Genomic DNA, 20,536 nt, shown 5'->3' on the forward strand with positions numbered 1-20,536 from the left:
CTAAAATAAAAGCATGTAACCAACTTAGTACACACATGGAAGGACAAATAAACATTCTTATATTTTTAACTACGGTACTTCATGTGTTAATCCTGGAAAGATAAGTCTTATAACAAACTATTTTTCCTAAATTTTATCTTTTCTTGATGTCAGCTTTTGTTGGGAGTTAATTTCAGTTCATGGGAGATTGTCGTACTATCTATTTTTCACTTGGTAAATGACATTTAAGTGAGTTAAATTTCACTTCCAGCTCTTATAGTGAAACTATAATACACACTAATACACTTTTTAAGTCAAAGGACAATATTGGAGAGTCCCATCTTTTTGTACTATATACTGTAATGTATAAGTCATTTCCCCGCCCCGCCCCCCCCCCCCCCCCCCCCCCCCCCGCCGCCCGCCCGCCGCTGTATTCTGTGTGTTTTCTCTAAAACCCAGAGCAGAGTCATGCTGTAAACAAGATGGTTTATTTGCTGATTCTAATCAGGTTTGGAGACATAGTGGATTTGTTTTAAACTAAGCAAAGCTGCATTTCCTTTCCAGAAGGTTTTATGGATGACAAATACTTAGGCAAACTCTGTGAGTGTTTTATTCTCACCTTCTACCCCACTGACATTTAGTTAAATGATACAAATAGATAAAGCTAATAAGAATGTAGTGGGTAGATAGTTGGCAATATATTGTGATGAGGAATAGTCTCTTGCTTATTCAACCAAGTAGTAATGAATGCAACTTGCTGGGAACAAAATATCAAAAAATGATCCTTTTTCATAATCTATATATATAAAAACCTAAGCATCCTTTTGACTGGTAGCTATGATGCACACTGACCATCAGGGGGCAGATGCTTAATGCACAGACATGGAAGCATGGGACAGACTGATGAATCTCAGAGGGAAGGGGGGAGGAGGAAGAGATTAACCAAAGATTTTATATGAATACTAGAGGCTTGGTGCAGGAATTCGTGCATGAGAGTGGGTGCGCGGGAGGTTGGCTGACTGGGTTGGGGGAGAGGCCATGGGAAGTTGGCCACTGGCCCCCAAGGATGGAGTTGGCCCTCAGCCCCCTGGGAAAGGGGCCACATCTGCCACCACCCACCCCTGGTTCCCTATCCCAGCCTGGGCCTGAAGGTCCCAGTGGGGTCGAGAGAGGAGGCGATAGTTACCAGGCTGGGTGTGGAAGGAATGAATGCTGGATATGCTGGATGCCACTGTTGGTGCCCTGCCACCATGTGGTTTCCCCCCTACTTCCCCCCCCCCCCCTTCCCATGTTGCTGCCACCACCTTGGTGGGTAGGTAGCCCCCAGGGAAGGGAGAAGGTGGGAATGAGACAAATCCTTGTGTCAAGGACTGACTTTCAGTAGTTTGCAGTGAGGGAGCTGCTCTGCTATGTACGAAACCCCAACCCAGAAGCAGGTCTCTATGAATAGTTTAGCAGTGGTGGCTGATGGGGCCGGCTGGCTAGGGTAAGGAGCCATGGAGGTAGGCTCTGGCAGTGCACTGACCACCAGGGGGCTGCTCTTGCATTGACCATCTGCCCCCTGGTGGTCAGTGCACTTCATAGTGACTGGTGAACTGATTGTTTGGTTGTAATGGTCACTTAGGCTTTCATATATATATATATATATATATATATATATATATATATATATATATATATATATATATATATATATAGACTAGGGTCCTGGTGTATGGATTCATGCACCGGTGGGGTCCCTCACCCTGGCCTGCAGGGATTGGGCTGAAACCAGCAGTCCGGCATCCCCCAAGGGGTCCCAGATTGCAAGAGGGTTTCACATAATAATTTCTACTGCTTTGTATAAAAACAGCAGGAGTTATTTGATGGCACCTTGAAATTCTTCATTAAAAAAAAATTATATATATATATATATATATATATATATATATATATATATCTTGATTTATTTCAGAGAGGAAGGTTGAGGGAAAGAGAGATAGAAACATCAATGATCAGAGAAAACCATTGATTGGCTGCCCACAACCCAGGCATGTGCCACTCACTGGAATCGAACTTGGGACCTTTCAGTCTGCTGACGCTCTATCCACTGAGCAAAACCAGCTAGGGCGAAATTCTTCATATCCCCCCCCCCCCCCCCCTTCAATTTGAAATAAGTTACTTCAAACTGGAAGTAGCTTACTTACCTGGTTGGCTCAATCCTATTTTCTAAGACTGTAGCTAAAGCATAACACCTAAAGCCTGGGACCTTACCTGCCCTTGTCATAGTAAGTAAAATGCTAAGCCAGTCTGACAGCTGTGTGCTTAGTTTTGCGTGAAGGTTATAGGATGTAACAAGCCTCGTCCCTGGGTCCCTCAGGAGGAGTTATCTTTTTGAGGCGTCAGACTTGTCCTTGGGTGGCTCCTAGTGTCCAGAGCATGTGTGGGAGGCACGGGGCAGGGGTGGGTGGCTCTGGATGCTCATCTTACCTCCTTTTCTGCCCTTCCCTCTGCCACGTGGGGAAAGTGAAGTGGAAGGGCCGCCTGTGGGTCAGGCTTGGGCAGCATTGGCACAGAAAAGGAAGAGGCTGTGTCTGTCTTACCCACCTCCTGCCCTAGTGCCCAGCACGGTGCCTGGCATGTAAATGCCAAGAACTCCTGGTGGACGCCGAGTGATCGGGCGGCAGGGCTCCTACAGTGCCAGGTGGTGCTTGTCCGCTTCCCCTCACAGTTACCTTCTGGAATCGCACACAGCCCAGCATCAAACCAAATCCCAAGACCCCACACCTGGGAAATCAATCACTGGGTCAGCTGTAAGGATGGCTTCCTTTGTCTCCGGAGCCTGACCCAGTGAAGGCACCACTTGGGCGTGTGAAGAAAACATTCGGGTTCTTTGGGACACGAAGCGGTGATGTCTTGCTAAGAAGAGCCGCTTCTTAGATCTGGTCTGTCCTCTTCCCATTGGGTCAAATCCATGCCCATCAGCCCATTACCTTAGGCTGGCAGTGCCCTGCAGGCACTGGCTCCGGCTTTCCTGGACCTGCCACCCCCCTGCTCCTCTGCACACCAGGCCCCTCCTGCTTGCTCCACCCTCTGTCTGGAATGTTTTTCCATCACCCTTCACTTGCCGCAGTCTTTCTGACCCATTAAAGGTCCACTTCATAGGCACTTCCTCAGTGAGGCCTTCGGGCCCTCTCTGTCCTCCCTTTTGCCCCACACTTAGGCATTTTGCATTTCCCCTGTGCTTGCTTGCTTGCTTGTATATTAGTTGTCTGCCACACCTGATAGTGCTTCACACGGGCAGGACTGTTTTCTGGGCAGCATCCAGTCTAGCACCCGGTTCAGCGTAAGGTCTCAATAAACCAGCATTAGTTCAAATGAATGAATGATGCGTCAACCTTCTTTTCTTCAGAAAAAGTATTTTAAGTAAAAAAACCCCTTTTCTCCTCTCTGATCCTCAACACTGGACACATATTTCCTAGTCTTGGGAAAGAACTGCCTTAAAGATTAGGGCCAGGGATTTAATGTCTGTTGTCTATACTAATATTAGTGCTTTTATTCCTAAACTTTTAACGTGTTTTCTCCTCTCCCTCCCCCTTTTTTCTTTTTTCTTTCCTTTTTAGCAAGGGAAGCCATATGTCTTCGACCGAGTCCTGCCTCCCAGCACCACCCAAGAGCAGGTTTACAGTGCGTGTGCAAAGCAAATTGTCAAAGGTAAGCGCCATTCCTTTATTTCCTCCTGAGCCTTTCAGAGTAATTGAAAACATTAAGTGGTATTTGCAGCTTAAGAATCAATGTGCTTTGACTGTAAGCAGAGGCCTGCTAATTGGGCCCACTGAATGATAGCCCGGGGTCTGGTCCTCATTTGCTGGGGATGTCATGCAAGTTATTTAACCTCCCTACACCCCCTTTCCAAGGAGATCTCTTTATTTCTTCTGCCACCTTTCTGGCAGAGCCATTTTATCACTTAGAAGCAAGGTGAGCTACGACCACACTTTTTCTCTGCTGGTTTTAAAATACTGCCGCAGGTGGCAGAGTTCTGTTTTCCTCCCAAGGAGAAATATATATATTCCCGATGCTCCAATTGTATATTTTTGGTGGGTTTATTTTGTGCATCGGTCTCTTCAGAAAGAAGCCTTAAACGTGGAAAAATTCTTGAGCGTCAAAGAATTTTTTCCAGCATCATAAAAATCACATCACCTTGCTGGTTATTGAGCTGTTTTTTGCTACTCGGCTTTCCTTAATTAGACTTTCCTCTAACCCACTTTCAGTCATCCCACTCCGATTCCGACATTGGTTCCTCCAGCGAGGCAGCCTGAAACCTACATTTGTGTCCCGGAGATCCGTCTTTTTCTCTGGGATAAGCCGTGGCCCTGAGTGATTTGTGTCACAGGAACAGTAGGGAGCGGAAGCATTTGCCAGTCGCCCTCCCTCACCCTTTCCAACCAGGGGCAGGTCGGAGCTTGCCTTGCAGAGCTCACCATCTGCACTGAGCTGAGAGCCATCTCCTGCTACTTTGCTTTTCATCATTAAATCCTTGCTTTCAAATGCGAATGCTTCGGCATTTGTGCTTTCAAATGTCTTGATGCTGCCACCTTTATAGGCCGCTCTGGATTTAAAGAGCAAAAAATAAAAAACAAAGTAAGAAAAAAAAAACACCTTGTCCTGTTAGAGCTTATTTTTAGAAGCAGAGATGACTAACCTAATGCTTTGAACTCATGAAAATCAGCCCTGGGTACATCTGTTAGATTAATTCTGACCCTGGCCACCTGCGTGGGAGCCTGTCGGAATGCAGTGTTCCTGCTGAGGTGTATGGTTATTCACATTCCTTTTGCAAAAGTCAATTAATTTTGAAGGTCTTCACAGTAACATTTTCAGAGAAAACTAAAAGGAAAAAATATGCCTGAATTTGAGCTCTTTTTGAATTAATAGGATAAGCCTACACGAATGGCAATTTTCATCTCCTCTTTATTTCTACTCTTTTGCTTCTCTTTCTACCTAAACATATTTTTTTCCCCCTCTGTTTTTTTGGAGCATATAGTTCTAGTTTGTCCCTAGCCAGCCTTCCTTTCCCTCTATTATTATACGTGTTCATATCTTCCTTAAAGTAAATTTAATCACATATGAGCCAGAATCATCATCTTTTTCTCTCCCCTTCATTATCAGGACCAAATAGTATTTACCACATGCTGTGCTAAGCATGAGGGCCATCTAAATACATCCCCACCCTCCCTAAATTGTCATCATAATTAGAGATAAACTCCATTTAAAAAAAAAAATCCTGTGATTAGCAAACAGCAATGATAATCTTTAAGTCTTTATTTACTAGAGAAACTCATGTCCCCCTTTCAGTGTGTGGATTTTTCTACAGTAAGAAATGTTAGAAATAGCCTGGGAGCTCTCATGAAGATGTGACCTAACTGTGGATAACTTGAGACCCAATGTATGGTGAGCCACAAAGAAAACCATTTAGCATAAAATTAGGCCCTGATATGATATAATAAACACATTTTTCAGGCACCATAAATATTGCATAAACATAGTCATTTTGTAACAAGAAAGAGTTCCTTAGTTTCCCTTGAAAGGAAATTAAGAAGGGAGTGATGAAGACCTGAGTTATCTTTTTTAACCCCCACTGAGGCTAGCATGAGGGGAAGTGGCCATGTATTTCGGCATCAGCCAGGTCAAACATAGATATGTAGGAAAGAATTCCTTGGGATAGATCGCAGTTACAACTAAGCTATCTCTTGCCATGACAAGCCCCGTTTAAATCAGGAAAGAGAGGTGGTGCTGTGGGGCCTTTGTTCTAGGGGCCAAGAATTAAATTAGATGACTATGAAGGTCACCATTGTCTCTGTGATTCATGACAAGCTGGTGGGCTCTGAGCTTTCCTTTCAAATCTGTCTAAACCCTTAATATTTTTGAGATCAAGAGGACTCCTTTTCACTGGCGACTTTATGCTCTCTCGGATTTTTTCATTCCCTTCGATGTCACTGGGTTTATTTAAGTGTTTTAAACATTTGATTCTAGAGTACTGGCATCTCCCACACTCTCATCTTTGTCTGGAGGTGCTTTTCAAAATGTTTTCTGAGAGAATATGTGGAATTTTCTTCTAGAAGAGGTTATAGGGTTTGTGACTACCAGCCTGGTATATAGGAAGGTTCCCATAAATACCGAGGATTTAAAAACCAGGGTCAGTGGATACTGTTGTTGAGGTAGAGAAACTATGTCCCAGACTCCAGAAGTCACTCAGGGCATTTGCCTTTCAAATTAACTAGATGTAGACTCTCTAGTGCTGGAGAAGGTGGTTTTCTAGATCTAGTTTCTTTAAACTTTATTCATTTGGTTGTTTCTTTCATCCATTCCTTATGCAAGTACTGCATATTAAATATCCACCATGTGGTAGATTCTGCTAGGGACTGGATAACAAAGATATTTAAGACTCTGCAAGAAGTTTTGAGTAAAAGAAAACAGACAGATGCAGCCATAATCATCATTCACATGGGTATTAAGAGTTTTAAGGTGGTTGTGTGTGCAAATGCTATTGGAGCACAGAAGAAAGTCACCGGATACCAATTTTGATGGGTATGAAAGGGAATTGGAGAATTAAGGAAGGCTTCTTGGAAAGGTTGGGTCCCCAGGACAGGAGAAAGGCTGTATAAGCAGAGGGAATAGCAAAAGCACAAAGACACAAATTATGTGGCGTGTTTGGGCAACTTATAGTGGAACAGGATGCAGGGGGATGAGACTTAAAAAAAGTTTGGCAGGATCAGAGTTTGGTTGGAATTGGTGGCCTTTATCCTGTAGGCAATATAGACCTATAAAGAATTTCAAGCTTAGAATATTTTCAGGTCTATTTTACTATTATGTTATTACATATGACTCTTAAGGAGATATGTTTACTTCTCTACTGTTATCTATCAGGCACCCTCTATGCACTTTACATATGTTATTATATTTTAAATCTTAACAGGTCTATGGGGTATAAGCATTATTTTCCCCATTGTACCAAAAAGGAATTTGAGGTGAAGCAATTGGGCCAAGTCAATTAAGGGGTAGTGAGGCTGGGATTTGAGCCTGAGTTTGTCTGACTTACATGGATTTTTTTGCACTGTCCTCCTCACACTTTTCTGGCAGGCCCATCCAAGCATTTAAATTTTTTTAATTTATTGATTGATTTTTAGAGAGGAAGAAGAAGGGGGAGGGAGGAGAGGGAGAGAGGGAGAGTGAGAAAGCGAGAGAGATTGATTTGTTCAAATCAATAATTTGTTCCATTGATTTATTTATGCTTTCATTGGTTGATTATTGTATGTACCCACAAACTTGGGGTATCCAGACAATGCTCTAAACAACTGAGCTAAGCTACAGGCCAGGGCAAATGAGCATTTAATAATAATTATTTTGTGAGTTGTTTCTTTCTATCAGCCATATGGACAGTTAACCCAGGCATTGAAATAAGATAGGGACAGGAATGGGGGTGGGAGGAAGGCAGAGGAGAAAGCATAGAGGTCGTGGTTCTAGAACCTCCAGATGGCCCTGCCTGTCTGCCAGTAACGCATTTCAGTTCGGAAGGTGCCGCAGGCCCTCACCTGGGTGCAGTGGCTGCACTGCAGGCTGGCTGTTAGCCCAGCATTCTGGTTGGCCCTGGCATTCAGCGGGATCGCCTCCACGTTCTCCGCACATGGGCTACTTGCATTCTTTGTTTGACTGGAGAGAGCCGTAGGGTTCCAAGCTGGGATGACTTGTGTGTCAGCCACTGGTGCCAGAGGCCCTGGTGCCGCTGCCAGGCCATTTCACCTGCAATGCTGGGAGGAACACTGTGTAGGTGTGATGTCACCCTCCCCAAATTCTCACCAGACAACCGAACTAGCCCTTCTGCTCCAGGAAGGCCTGGGCTCAGAATTAGCGAAACTAGGACTGAAAACTTGGCTTTTGAGGCTGCAGGAAGAGACAACAAGTATATTCAAGTATCCCACTCCCCTCCTCTCTCCTCCTGGGAGAGGAGAAGTCCCTTCCCGCCTGCAGTGGACTCTCTGGGGTTTGCTCAGCCACCAGATGGACGTGTGCTGTGTTTGTGGGGTGCTGCTGGCCGGTGGTGTGAGCTGAGATCACATCACGCCAGAAAAGGTCACAAAGGAAGGTTCTGTCTGGCTGAGCCGGTTCCCTGCTCTGTGGCTTTTGTCACGTAGAGACTGAAACAAATGCTTTCCTCTGGCCCGGGAGCTGCCACTCACCGTGATGAAAGTGCCTTTTGTGGGCTGTTTCTGCTCGCGATGGTGGGTGGCTGTGTGGCTTCGTGTGGCGCTAGCTCAGGCCTCCGGCTCCTGTCCTCTCAGTGGTCCGTCCCCAAAAGCATTGTTTGTGCTTTCCCCCCTCAGCTCTACCCACTTCTCCTTCCCACCTGGAGGAAATGACCACACTTAGAGTAAGCAAGTAAACAAACAAGCTCCCTCCCCAACGCAGAGTGGGGAGAAAATAGAGAACACTGGGTTCAGAGGGCCTTTTGTTTTCTTTCCTTTTCTCTTCTCTTCTTTCCTTTTCCTTTTAATTTACCTTCCAATTCAGAATTGAATTGATAGAGAGCAGCCATCACTCCGTTCAACCTTGAGCCCTAGGCAGTTTCTTCAACAATGAATTTATTGTAACATGATTGCAAAGACTTTAAGGCCAAGTGGAGTTTGTTCTATTGGGCTTTTATTTTCTCTCTTTTTCCTAAAAAAAGAAAAGCACTGTGCTCAGTGTTGAAATAGCAGCAGCAAGCAATCAGGGATTCTCTAATATAGCTCCATGTGCTCCCCAGCTCCTCACTGCACAAGGTCACGCATGTGTCCCAGTTCTTACTTCGCGGGCGCTCGGTGAGCCATAGCTGCCTGGGGTTGGCGGGGCTGCCTTCTGATGAGCGTGCGGCGAGTCAGGGAGGCGGACTGGGGCATCTGGGAGGCCCAGTCTGGTGTCCCGGCCCCATTGCTTTTCTGCAGGGGAAGAAGCCCGCACAGGCTTTCTCCTGCCAGCGGGGCGCGGGCTCTGAGGTGTGGTGGGTTGCTCAGAGTCCCCGCCGCCTGGGAACGTGGGCACTTGTAGGGTGGCCAGGGGCCCAATCCCAGGAGAAGAGGCAGCTGGACCCTCGGCCTTGGCTCCTTTAGCCCTGTCCTAACGCCTGAGCTAATGGGTCCCAGAGTGCGTCCTACATGGAAGCCCTTTCAGGTTGGGGATGTGGCGGGGAGGGGGGATGTTTAATGTCTGCAAAACAGAAGCTTGCCCTAACCGGTTTGGCTCAGTGGATGAACTCAATCATGGGTCCCAGGTTCGATTCTGGTCCAGGGCATGTACATTGCTTGTGGGCACAACTCCTGTAGGGGGTGTGCAGGAGACAGCTGATTGATGTTATTCTCTATCCCTCTCCCTTCCTCTCTGTAAAAAAATCAATAAAATATTAAAAAAAAAAAGAAAGAAATAGAAGTTTTAGTGGGGTGATGGAGCTAGAATTCTGGTTGCCTGGAGTTGTTTGTGCCATGAATATAGAATTTTAAAAATACAACGAAAGGAGCACACTCTCCCTCCCAGGAGCACATCACACCTTCCCCTTTCTCTCATTCTTCCCCCAGAGGCACATCTCTCTCTCCTCAGTTCCAAGGGACTGGCAGCCAGGGGAGCATGGGCAGCGTCAGTTAGTCCTGGGCTTACCCTGAAGCTGTTTTTCTCTGGCTTCCCAGGGAGATGACGGCAGCCGGGTCTGGGCTTATTTCTTTCCCATGTTTCCAGAGACAAAGCAGCCCTAGGCTCTCCTGCCACTTCTTCTATCCCAGGCCTTCCCTTGTTCCCTGTCCCGAGCTTTAATCAATGCAATATCAAAATAAAATAAAATAAAATAAAATAAAAAAATAAAAGTACAGCCAAAATGCAGTACCTTTTTCCTGGGTCCCTCAAAGCTTATCACATTCGTGTATGTGTAGAGGCTCTCTGCTCTGGCCACTGTTTTCAGCTCTGAGGAAATTTTTGTCTGACAAAGTTGGCATTTTCGTGAAAACTGAAGCTTGAACCTCCAGCCCTTCCATCTTCTTCAAGTTTTTGCTTTCCCTGTTACCAGGGAAACCATTACCAGAAGTCTGATATGTGTGAACATTCTCTCAGTATAGCCTGACGAGAAATCTTGAGGGCTGCTACGATTTAACAAATCCTGCCACTTAATTTTCCCTTTCTTAGTTTCCTAACGGACATCCCACTTTCTTTTCTGGCCTCAGTTCAGACTTCAGTAACCTCAGATCAGTAAAATGTATATTAAATATTTTTTTTTTTTAGGAAATCCAACAAAACAACAAAAACCAGCTTGCATCACACAATTTAGAGAGACCCACCCACCAGCCACGAACACCTGATCAGGACCTGAGCTAGATGGAGGGGTTGCCTGGCTCCCTCCCTGAAGAGGACAGCTGGGTGGGGTCCTCTCCCGGCACCACCCTTTGGGGAATGAAGCCTCCTCCCCTTATGTAGAGAGGGTGGTCAAGGATATTCATTATGCACCATTCCCCTTTCCATGAGGTTTATGTGGATGCAGGAGGAAAACAAGCACACAATGTATTTTGATGACCTCTGCTGCTTTGAAAGAATTTCCCACAGATAATCTTCAGCACATAGCAGGCTCCATCACACCCTCCCCATCCCCATGGGAGCCTGCCGCCCTGTGCCGGTGCCCAGTGCTCGCAGTGCATTAAGGGAACCCCGATGCTGATGGGTTCAGTCGCTAAAAACAGAGGCATTAACTTCGAGTCAGGGCCTTGGCGATGTCTGGGCTGACTGGATTGTTGCTGTGTGGCTCAGTTTACAGAGCGGGGCCTGCCCCCACGGCTCGGGACCAGCTCCCTCTGCAGGGGCTCTGGTGCGGCCTTCACAAGAAACCTCCCCAAGGAGCTCGCCTGGGCCAGGGTTCAGACCAACCCAAATCAGACCTTCAGGAAAGAAATTCTATTCTGAACCTCACTCCAGAGACTTAGGGAACAAATAACGATTCTTCCCCTGGCTGATCCCAAGAGAGCAACTTAGAGAAGAAAACCCAAGTATCTTTCTACTAAAAGGAAAATATAAGCTCCGTAATTTTTTGATGTTCCTGGGAGAAGTGTGTGTGTCTGCTTCCCTCTACCCTAACAAGTTCTGGGGGAACGTGAGTCCATTTCTCTTGTTTGTGGAGCGGGAGAGACTCATTTCTGCCTTTTCCCTCACAATTCTACTTAAAAATTTAATTTTAGCAAATGGAGTCGAAATATCAATTGTGTGAAAAATGAGATGGACCATTTGGAAAATGTAATTTAAAAATATGCATATGATCAGAGTAATGGGCTAATTTCACTTGTTTTTTCTTGCTTGCAGATGTCCTTGAAGGTTACAATGGGACAATTTTCGCTTATGGACAGACTTCGTCAGGAAAAACGCACACCATGGAGGTACGATTGCAGCGGGCAGCGATGTCAGGCTCTGAGACTGAACACAACTTGAAGTGCATGTGGCTTTGACTGGGCAATAGAGATGGTTAAGGGATGGTTATGTTTAGCCAGTTTATTGTATCCTTAAGAGTTTAAAAATAATGGAAAGTCATAAAATCTCAGGAGTTCAGTTTTTTTTTTTTTTAAAAAAAGTCCTTTGTTAATAGCTCTGTCATAGTAATAATAATTTTATTAAAAATTATCATCAACAGGCTAAGCAGGGGTGTGAGTATTCGTATGGACTGAAGCCCAGTCTAACAGAAAATCTCTGTGGAAATCATTATCCTAAGGAGGAACCCTGGGGAGGCGTCTCCTCAGAAATGCAAAAAACTGTAGGTCAGAGATGAAAGAAGTTAGCTTGTGGACCAGATTCAGCCCACAGATGTATTTTTGTTTGGCCTGCACAGTGTTTTGGTTTTGTTTATAATTTTAGGCAATGTTTAAAATGAAATGACTTCACACAATTTTAAGTGTCCAAATTTGGTTTAAAATTCCGAAGATCTAGCAACACTAGGTAAGATTTCACCATACTGTTAAGGGTGAGCTTCAAAGCAGGGATCTTCATTGTCCTGGTCACGTTTCTATTCACATGTCTAGTGTGTGGGACTAGGAGAGGTTTGATGCTGTTAAAATGATACACTTGTGGGGGCCCTGGCCTTGGCCGACCCATGTGAATGGGGCTGGGCTCTCTGGTCTGCTCCAGCCCACTCCATGCACACAATGAGTATGAACTCATCTTCAGCTTCCTTCCTCATTCACTCACACACTTGGCCTCTGTGGGCGCGTGAGCGTGTGACCCCAGCTTGATTGTGGGCCACGGAGCTCTGTGGCTCAGGCTGTCCTCCAGACAAAGCACATCCCGAACCTCTTCTTTCCCTGCTTTCCCCGTGGCCTCCTGGAGGCCTTCAGGGCCAGCTCTTTCTTCTGAGGCGGGGCCCACCTGGCATGTAGGAGAGGCGGAAGAGTGGTTATTATAAGAGACTGCACTGAGAAACTTTGGGGGCATTCAGTTTCTAAGAGGGGTAAGATGAATCCTTAATCCTTCAAGCTTAGGCTTTTCCATTTACGGTGCCCTCCTGGGAATATCACGGAGACGGCTGCTGCAGAATCAGTTTAGCTTATGAATCATTCCTATTGAAGAGGAGATTTCAAAGGCATGGGGCTAAAATCCTCGGGGCGCTGATGTTCTGCTCACACTGATTTCAAGCGTGGGGTGTGACTCTGGGGATCTCATTTCTGTTGTGTTGACTCGCTTTCACCATTTTGCTGGAGACAAAGCGGTTCAGAGGCTGCACAGATGAAAGGAAGCACGAGGCTTGTTTGCCACCTCCTCCGGGCAGGGCAGGACTGCCTCCTGACCCCGGCCTCCTCCAGCAGCACAGCTTGGCACGCAGGCCCAGGGTCCCGTGCTGCTGCCCCAGCCCCTCGCCTGCCCCTCGTACTGGGTCCCAGACCCTTACCCTTCTAGATTGGAGAAGAGTTGTTGCTATGCATTTTCCAAGTCCCACCCACTCCAGTAGCCTGGGACTGAAGCTCCTTCCTAGGTCAGAAGGCATAGGAAAGAGAGAGGGCATCTCCTGAGGATATCAATTAATCTAGGTCTTGGGAAAATTACCAAATAATATACAAAACAGCAACAACCTCCCCCAAATGCATTATTTAAAATTCTATAAAATCTTAGAGAATGTTTACAAGAGCGACCTTTTTAGCTTTAGGGATTAAGCATTTTTGGAAAATGCAAGGCGTTCGCTAAATATCAGGTATTTACATTGTAAACCATTGAAGGAAAGATTCTAGAGTAAAATCTGAGAGTGGGAAGAATAAGTGGGTGCATAATGCTGGCAAAGAGGTGTGTCGGCAAGTTAAAACTAAAATTGGAGGCATTTGGTTAATGAGAGCACCTCCAGCCTTCTGTGTTTCACGGCATGAGCCCCACCATGGCTGCAGCAGTGCTGAGTCCCAGAGGGACTCGGGACCAAAAGGGAACTGGATTCTTTGTGGATCACGCTCACAGCCGCCTGAATCCCGTGGCCCTCCTCTCCGTGTGGGTTTTAACAGGCTGAGAGCATCTGAGGGTGACTTTTGTAAATCACATCCTCATGCCGACAGGAGGAAGGAGTGGGGGACGTGAGGCCTTTCCTAGTGCCCCCACCCCATTTAATCTGGTTCTTTCTGGGGGTGATTATAAATTGGAGAAAAGGTAGGGGATCTTTTAGAGGAATAAAAAGGAATCCCAAGCTAACGTCGTGGAGACTGCAGGAGACCGAGAAATCCGGGACCCTGGGACGCAATTAAATGGAAAGAAACCCTGCGGGGTTTGCACCGCCTGAAAGGAGCGATGTTGCCGTTCGGAGTTACACACTGTGATCCTTCAGAGGCTTTGGGGAGGGGACGTGGACGCGCCGAATGGACAGAGCTGTCACATTGTAAAGCTGTTTTCATGTTAATCCCCCCATTTTTGTTCTGACATCCAGGGGTGATTCCATTACCTTCTGTTGAGGGGAACAAACAGATAAGCCTACATAAAATTGGGAAAGATTAGCTTTTGAAGATGGAGCATTTAAGGTGGATTTTCAGTAAAAATATGAAACCCTTGAGAGTGCTGGTGCTGAGCGGCAGGCCCAGCGGCCTGGCCTGGGCTGGGGGCCTGCGCTGGAGGCCTGCGCTGGAGGTGGTGCTGCTGGGTGCTGCCAGGGTGGGGGAGAGGCTGCCTGTGGTTCCGCCTGTGGTTCAGCCTTACCTCATGGCCTTTAGCACACTGACATGGATGGAGGAGACACTGGTGTTTTTCCATCTGCCCGAAGGGACACCTGAGGCCAGCGAAAGGGTATGGGCTGCCCTGCTGCTGAGAGAGCCCGCCAAGTGGTTTTAACGAGCCTGTCTGAGTGCATTGCGCTGGTGGTTGCCTGCTTTCCCATCTTAAGTGTTTCAGGAAACGTCCTCCTTGGGAGGTTGAGGAGGCAGCCGGGGCTGGAACAAAGGGAGTGTTGTTTTGTGGCCCTTGGCCTGGGTCTGGTTTCCTTTTTCATACTTGCTCCTAGAAGGCCATTCTCAGAAGTGGGGGACGTTTTTGAAGAAGATTATGCAGGATCAAATATTTTAAAAAACGTTCTTTTGCTCTCTGGGAGAGGCATGATGAAGAAGTGATACGTTTCTTTGCTATTGAAATCCATCCCTGATCCTACTGCCAATTAAACTTGTTCTCTGAATGAGCATCGTTCTCTCTTGGTTCATGTACCTTTGCTATGTTATTTCCATCTCATCCTCTCTGCCCGCATCCTCTCTGCCCGTCCCTAATCTTACTCGTCCCTCAGGAATCGGTTCCTCAAGGAAGCCATCCCACACCTCCCCACCCGAAGGACCTTTCCCTTCTGATAGCCGTCTGCTTCTTTACCACTTTTGATTGCCCGAGGTTAATATTTGTTGTATGTGTGTACATGTGTATTTCATTTGCAAGGTAATTAGCCTAGAAGCAGTGAAGGTCTTCTTAATGGAACACCTCTGTCTCACCCCCACCCCCCCACACCATCATCCCACACCACACATATTAACACATGTACACACCACTCACACCCAGACTTTGTACACACCACTCACACCCAGACTTTGTATACACCACTCACACTCAGACTTTGTACACACCACTCACACCCAGACTTTGCCTGCACACACCACATACCACACATATACATTTCACACACACCACATACCACACATATGCACTACAGACACACACCACACACACAACACTTCACAAATCAAAACCTTTCCCCCTCTTCCCCTTTCCCCGCCACACAGATTGTTTGAGCAGGCTCAGTCCACTGAGCATAAAGGCCCCCACCATTCTTGGGCTTATGTGCTAGATCAGGCATCTCAGTCCTTAAGCTTGCAGTAGATTGGGGATCACTTCTGTCTCCAAATGAACATGTGCTTCCCTCTCATGTGTTGTTGGGGTGGAGGCTTCAGGGAAACTAAACGGGGAGCGTCCTAGATGGACCACTGGTTCTGCCTCGGTTCTTTCCCTGACAAAGGCAAGCAAAGGATGTCAGTACTGTATAAACGAGGAATCAATTGGAAGATAAATCCGTTGCAAGGGAAAGTGTCTAGGGAAACAGATTCGAGTCCATTACACATGATATTTGGATTATCAATCATTCTTCTTTGGTTGTGGATACTGAGGAGAAGCTAAAGGATTGTGATGAATTATTAAAGAGCTCTGGAGAGAGTGGGGGTGGGGAACTTTTAGACTCTGAGTTAAGATTGGCGCCATGGTGTCACAGCATGTGACTGGAGAGATCTGTGTTTTCACCGCAGGTGTCATTTCTGCCAATGCTTCCACAGTTCAGGGCAAATGAGGTCCAGTATTTGATTTGTTACATGTTTATGCAAATTAAAATGACCAACATTTGAGCCGTTCAGTCTCTGTCATTTGATGTTGCTTCATAGGATACATATTAATGGTGTGGGGTAGAAATATGTTTCAGACCTCAGGTCAAATAAACTCCAACAACTGCTTAATGAGAGCCTGTTATGAACTGAATAATAGGATGCTAACGTTTATTGTCACTTATTTTATATATAACTGTTGCATTTCAATTCCACAATAATTCTCTGCAGTAGATGCTGTACCAAGTATAAGCAGTGGGTTAAGCACGTATGCATGGGTCACCTCTGCCTTTAGGGAGTGTACAAACTAAAAAGCAATCTAAACACATCAAATTATTTAGGATCTTAGCAGAGGAGGACATTCCAAGGGGTGCCCAATTTCCCAGGTAGGAGAGCTTTGCCAGAGACTAGAACCAGTGCTGGATCACATGACTTCTTGCTTTTGGTAACTCAACTGTTGGCTTGGAGGTCAACCTTTAGCAAGGCACTATCAGGTGAACCCCTGAAGGAAACAGAGGGTTTGATTGAGAAAAACAAAGCAATTTTCCAGTTATTGGGTAGATTTGGAACAAGGATATGAGTCAATATTGAAAGGTTGTGGGGCTTCCCTGCAACACTGCAGAGCACGCTGGGTTTTGTGCTTGTCTTCCAGGTCCATTTGTTCCCAGAGTTTTAAAACTTTCAAAGGGTCTGAAAAAATTCTTTGGGAATATAGTTGCCAGTGACCACTTAGATGCAGGCCATTTGTTCACTGAAGGCTTGTTTAACATGTAACTGAACTAAGTGTTCATTTGAGTGTGGGCATAAATACAACTCTCTGGGCTCTGGCCGGTGGCTCGCCAAAAGGTTGTGGGTTTGATTCCCTGTCAGGGCACATACCTGGTTTGCAGATTCAGTCCCCATTGGGGCATAAGCAGGATCGATATTTCTTTCTCACATTGGTGTTTGTTTTTTTTCCCTCTCTCTCTCTCAAATCAATGATTTTATACTTGGGTGAGGATAAAGATCAGTCTCTCTGGGAGTTGTCTACCCAGGTCCATGCTAAGGCTATTGCTTTAAATACTTGAGAACTCTTCTTTAGGAATTGCTTTCATAACCTGCTAGTATCTTTTTGAAAGTCTGGATCTTAAAAATTAATTTAGTGATAGTTCACATAGCAGAAGAATCAATCTATTCCTATACCCCTTAGATAAAATGAATAGAATTAGAAAAAAGAGGTAAAGAATAAGAGAATATCTTACATTTGGATTTATGGATTAGAAACTGCCAAACATTATTTGGAACAATTCAGGCTGGGAATTACAGATTTAAAAAAAAGAAATTAATAAAATAGATATTCTTGATTGGTTTGCAAAGTGATGAAGGTATTTTCTAACAAGGGTCTTAAGGAATATTTTAAAAAATAATGATATTAATGAATCTGTCAGCTCTCAAGGTAACTGCATTACAGCAGGTTAACTTGGGTTTGTAGGTTCTGGTCAGGTTGTAAAAATTCAAAAACAAAACCCACATTTTCGGTATGTGATAATCACCCATACATTCTCAGCCATTCTCCTTCCTTCCCTTCCTCCTTCCTACCCACTGACTCACATGCACCCTGACTTGAGTGGCAGCAGGAAGGAACACTGTGGGCCTTCACAACCTCACAACCTCGCAGAACACGCTGTCCTCTGCTGGGAAAGAAACCGGACCCGTGGAGTTATTGGGCTAACTTTTGGTGAGCTGGCATGCGGGTGGCTCCAAGGGAGTAGTCATCCATGCGTGGGTGCTCTGTTCCGCAGAGTTCTGTTTAAGAAACCAGGTGTGGTCTTTTCTCATATGTTTTCCGGTGCTCTAACACCCGTGCTTGTGTTTTTCTCCCACTAGGGGAAGCTGCATGACCCTCAACTCATGGGGATCATCCCACGGATCGCACACGACATCTTTGACCACATATATTCCATGGATGAAAACCTGGAGTTTCACATCAAGGTAAGTGCCGTTGATTGAGACCCGAGAAAAGAAACGGAGCCCAAAATTGTGTTTCTTGGCTTTCTTCTTATTGTGTACACATGAAAAAGATGGTCTTCTCTCATTTAAATGACATTCCTGTGCGAAAGCAGAGCCACATTTTTTATTTACTAATTAAGGTAATGCCTAGCTGTCTGGATGGTTTACTGAGATAATGAATTAAGATAAAAGCCCTCTTTTGGATGGAATCACCTTGATAGCTGCCCGACTCCTGCCCTTTGCCCTGTGGGTTCCTACAGATATGATTGGAGTGGGTCCACAAAGTGTGTTCCGTGGAACACAGCCCTCTTATTATTCATAGAAGTATGAATGCTATGGTTACCAGGGAAAATACTTATGTGGCCCTATAGGCTGGGAACATGCCTCATTGTACAGTGTTACATTTATCACCTGCTTAGGGATGCTATTGTGTAATGCGAGTCTGCAAAGGGGACATGGGGACTTACATTTGCCAGCTTGGCTGGGCATGCTTTTCCTCCCTGGCACCAGTGTGTTGAGGAGCACATGCTGAGAAATGTTGGGGAAGGGAATTCTCTTTCTCTCCCTTGTTTTGTTTGTTTGTGTGTTTAAACCAGAACTTACGTTTTTGCTTAAATTCATGTTGGTATTTGGGGTATATTCATTGGCACTTCTTTGTTTGCAAGTGACTGAAAGCCACTTGTTTAAGCAAACAGAGGAAGTGGTTCTAAGATAGAGAATCTGATAGCAGTCATGGAGGGGACCGAGTTGTGGAAAAGCAATAAATCCAGGTCCTACCTTTTTAACTTAAAAAAATTGAGTTATAATTCACATACCATAAAATTCACTCTTTTAAAGTATACAATTTGATAGTTTTTAGTCTCTTTCCAAAATTGTACAACCATGATCACTACCTAATTCTGGTGTATTTTATTACCCCCCCCCCCCAAAAAAAAAAAAAAGAAACACCACACTCATTACAGTCTCTACATTTCTGCCTTCTTGCTTTCTTTGGTGTGTGTGTGTGTGTGTGTGTGTGTGTGTGTGTGTGTGTGTGGTGCACCATGGCAGCCCCTTCTCCACATTCCCTTATTGCTAATTCCTAATTCCCTAGGAAGCTGGCCCACTGGCCCAGCCTGCAGTAGGTGCTCCCCAGTTCCAATTAGCTGTGTCCAAGATGCTCATGGCTGACTGTCCCCCACCGTGGTGACTGGGGCAGGGTGGACAGGGCCGGGCAGTTCTAAGAAGATGTGGAGCTGAGCAGATCAGTCAAGAGGCTGATCATCCTTGAAAGCTGAGACCTTATTCCACTAGTCCCAGCATTTTAGAGTCGAGGAAACGGAAGTTCAAAGAAATAGATCCAGATGTCCAAAGTTACAGATCAAGTCATTGGCAGAGTTGAGATTAAGCTCGTGATCGGACCAGCACATGCAGTAACTTTTCCATTATATTAAAATTCTATCCTTTTTATTTCTGCCAAGCACCTTTCATAAATTATATAAAAACAAGGCAATGACTGCCCAATTATAAATTGCATCTGGCGAATCTTTTTCCTTATGTTCCCTTTGTTGGCCGAAGCAGCTTTTTGCCAGGGTTCTTTATATCTAAGGACACAGATGCTTGTTGCTTTGATGGGATCAAGATTTAGGAGCTTAGTGTATCTTTAAGGCTGTTTGCATTTAAATACCTCCAACTACTGTGGGCTTCTTAAGGGATAATCCTGGAATAAGATGTTAAACCAATTACTGCCCTCAAAATAGGGTCTCCCATTAGAATGTTATTAAGGTAAGAGCAGCCCCAGCATGAAGGGGGAGGAGAGGAGGAACAACACCCAAGTTTCTAGGGCAGGCCTAATCAAGAAAAAGGGCCTTGATTAAAGCAATATTAAAAATCTGTCCCTAGCCGAAACCGGTTTGGCTCAGTGGATAGAGCGTCGGCCTGCGGACTGAAGGGTCCCGGGTTCGATTCTGGTCAAGGGCATGTACCTTGGCTGCGGGCACATCCCCATGGTGGGTGTGCAAGAGGCAGCTGGTCGGTGTTTCTCTCTCATCGACATTTCTAGCTCTCTATCCCTCTTCCTTCCTCTCTCTAAAAAAAAAAAAAAAAAAAAAAAAAATATATTTAAAAAGAAAAAAATCTGTCCCTTAAAGTAGGTCCCACAGTGATTTTAAACATTTCTGAATATGCATTTTTCTTTTTCTTTTTTAAAATATATTTTATTGATTTTTTTTTTTTTTTTTTTTTTTTTTTTTTACAGAGAGGAAGGGAGATGGATAGACAGTTAGAAACATCGATGAGAGAGAAATATCAATTGAGCTGCCTCCTGCACACTCCTTACTAGGTATGTGCCCTCAACCAAGGTACATGCCCTGAGACCCTTCAGTCCGTAGGTGGATGCTCTATCCACTGAGCCAAACTGGTTAGGGCTGAATATGTGTTTTCTTAATGCCAAACAATGCCTATTTATTTTTCTTTTACCTGGCCTCACAAAGTATTGGAAGTGACAAAAATGGCAAAATTAAAAGTCCCTGCTAAAAGCAGTCAGTATCTGCTATGGTAAAAAGAAATGAATAACTCAGATTCTCTTTCTACTTGTATTAAATGTAGACAGGGTTCTGATGGCCAGATTTGCTAATATCTAGTTCAATGACTGCATTTTATTTTTTTATTTTTATTTATTTAAAAAAATATATTTTATTGATTTTTGTACAGAGAGGAAGGGAGAGAGATAGAGAGTTAGAAACATC

General features: G+C 45.1%; 1 protein-coding gene across 2 annotated transcripts in view; it reads left to right on the forward strand.

Annotated features, from left to right (window-relative positions):
- The window catches only part of KIF5C (kinesin family member 5C), a 151,383-nt gene that overhangs the window by 49,652 nt on the left and 81,195 nt on the right, over positions 1-20,536 (forward strand). For both annotated transcript variants that reach the window (XM_084893034.1, XM_084893035.1), the window contains exons 2-4: positions 3,582-3,672; positions 11,323-11,396; positions 17,688-17,792. In XM_084893034.1, the coding sequence (XP_084749160.1) occupies positions 3,582-3,672; positions 11,323-11,396; positions 17,688-17,792 (270 nt within the window). The remainder of the gene's footprint in view (positions 1-3,581; positions 3,673-11,322; positions 11,397-17,687; positions 17,793-20,536) is intronic.

Source organism: Pipistrellus hanaki (assembly GCF_964339955.1).
Source record: "Pipistrellus hanaki genome assembly, chromosome: 8".
Lineage (NCBI taxonomy): Eukaryota > Metazoa > Chordata > Mammalia > Chiroptera > Vespertilionidae > Pipistrellus > Pipistrellus hanaki.